This window comes from Amphimedon queenslandica, unplaced genomic scaffold, assembly GCF_000090795.2.
Source record: "Amphimedon queenslandica unplaced genomic scaffold, v1.1 AMPQUscaffold_9241_Cont18800, whole genome shotgun sequence".
Lineage (NCBI taxonomy): Eukaryota > Metazoa > Porifera > Demospongiae > Haplosclerida > Niphatidae > Amphimedon > Amphimedon queenslandica.
In genome coordinates, this window is record NW_003550487.1 from 1,018 (window position 1) to 2,772 (window position 1,755).

The 1,755-nt window shown below is 38.5% G+C and overlaps 1 protein-coding gene across 1 annotated transcript; it reads left to right on the forward strand.

Moving 5' to 3' along the window:
• Positions 1–847: 847 nt before the first annotated feature.
• On the forward strand, positions 848–1,547 carry LOC100635716 (uncharacterized). Its single transcript, XM_011410322.2, has 3 exons — positions 848–853; positions 899–996; positions 1,166–1,547. Exons 1-3 carry the CDS (start codon positions 848–850, stop codon positions 1,545–1,547), a joined length of 486 nt encoding a protein of 161 aa, XP_011408624.2.
• The last annotated feature ends 208 nt before the right edge of the window (positions 1,548–1,755 follow it).

The window sequence follows — 1,755 nt, forward strand, 5'->3', positions numbered from 1 at the left end:
ACACTGTCAAATGAAACCATGCTGGCCAACTTTAAACAGGGCTGGCTCAGTTAAAAAAGCTAGTGTAAACACAGTATTAGTTACCTACATACCTACTACTATAATGATTAAAAAAGCAGTAAATAATTTCAAGACATAAACATTTGTATAATAATTAAAGAAACAGTAAATTTAAGACATAATTACATTTTCCTGCTGTTAGTACACGCAAGTCTTTGCTTGTCAGGTCATCTCTCTAGTTTTTGTCACTTGTTTTCTCTGGTTTCTGGGCTGCTGCTGTTTTTGTTTTAAAAATAAAAAATTTGGCAGCCATTTTGTGGCCACATCCACTGACCACACCCACCAAGTCACGCTTCAGTTGTGACTGTTAAACCGGAAGTGTGTGGGTGTTGACCACGCCTCTTCATGAATTTTAATCAAGTAGTACAGTCTTCAGTATAACCAAAGGCCTACCAACTGCTCAAAGGGCCTACCAACCTGCTCATTCCTAGGCTAAAATTTTAGTCAGTGAAAGCCTTTTTACAATGCTACTTGTGCTCCTTGGTCAGTGATGGTCGGTCAGTAAAAGAGTGAAATTGGATCGGTCAGTCAGTCTGGTCAAGTAAAAAAGTGAGGACCCGAGAAAACTTCTGTCTGTCTGTATGTACGGGCAGGTCGTTTAACTATTATTAAAGTTAAAAAGCCTAATCTTCATTGAAAGCGGGTGTGGTCACCATGATAAAATGGTGGCTATAAGCAAGACACTAGCCATTAGAAACAGTACGAGCCAATTCGTAAACTACCGAATTTTTGCCATACACAGTGAAAGGTGTGGCTTATATCACGTGACCTAGTCATATGGTGGAGCATGGAGGCAAGTAAACAATGTCCTCATTGTAGTTCTTGCTACAAATTTCAGTCTTCCCTAAACAAACACATTGCTAAGAAGCACCCTGATGAATCATCTAAGGAAAACTTAAGAGAAAGTCGAATCTCGTGCCCTAACTGCTCTGAGAAGTATGTTGGAGATCGAATTGGAGTGGGGAGGGAAAGAGAGATGGAGAGGAGCAGCTACAAGTAATACTACGTAGCACTACATTCACTTACCTGCTTTGTATTTTGGGTAGACCTATAAGTAGGCTTTTTGTACCTTTATCAATTTTTTGACTTTTATATAATTATATAGATTTATAACATTGACTAGTTTGATCCATCATCTGGAGAAGTCCCACAATGAGAAAGTTCCAATCAATAAACTCTCATTTGAATCTATGAAAGAGTTTTATCTGTGGAAAAAGCAAGAAGAGCAGTCATCTGATTCACTTTATGTCCAAGATAGTGGTTGCCGTCTTCAAGGATTGAATTGCAAACGATACTATTATTGCCATCGCTCTGGAGTCTTTAAAGCCAAGGGAAAAGGCCTTAGAGTTCTTAAAATCCAAGGTTCCTGTAAAATAAACCAGTTCTGTACAGCAAACATGCAGGTGTCAGAGGATACAGTAACTGGAAAAGTGACGGTGACACATTGCAGTCAACATATTGGACACACTTTGGATATGTCATCTTAAAATACCATCTGAAACAACAATGCGTATTGCTGCTATGCTACAAATGGTTGTTTCCATTGATAGAATATTGGATGATGTCCGTGATGAAGTAACTGGTTCCATCAAAAGAGAACATTTGATGTCACATCAAGACGTACACAATATTCAATCCCAACTGAATCTACATAGTATTGAAAAGCATCAGAATGATTTGTTTAGTGTGTCGGCA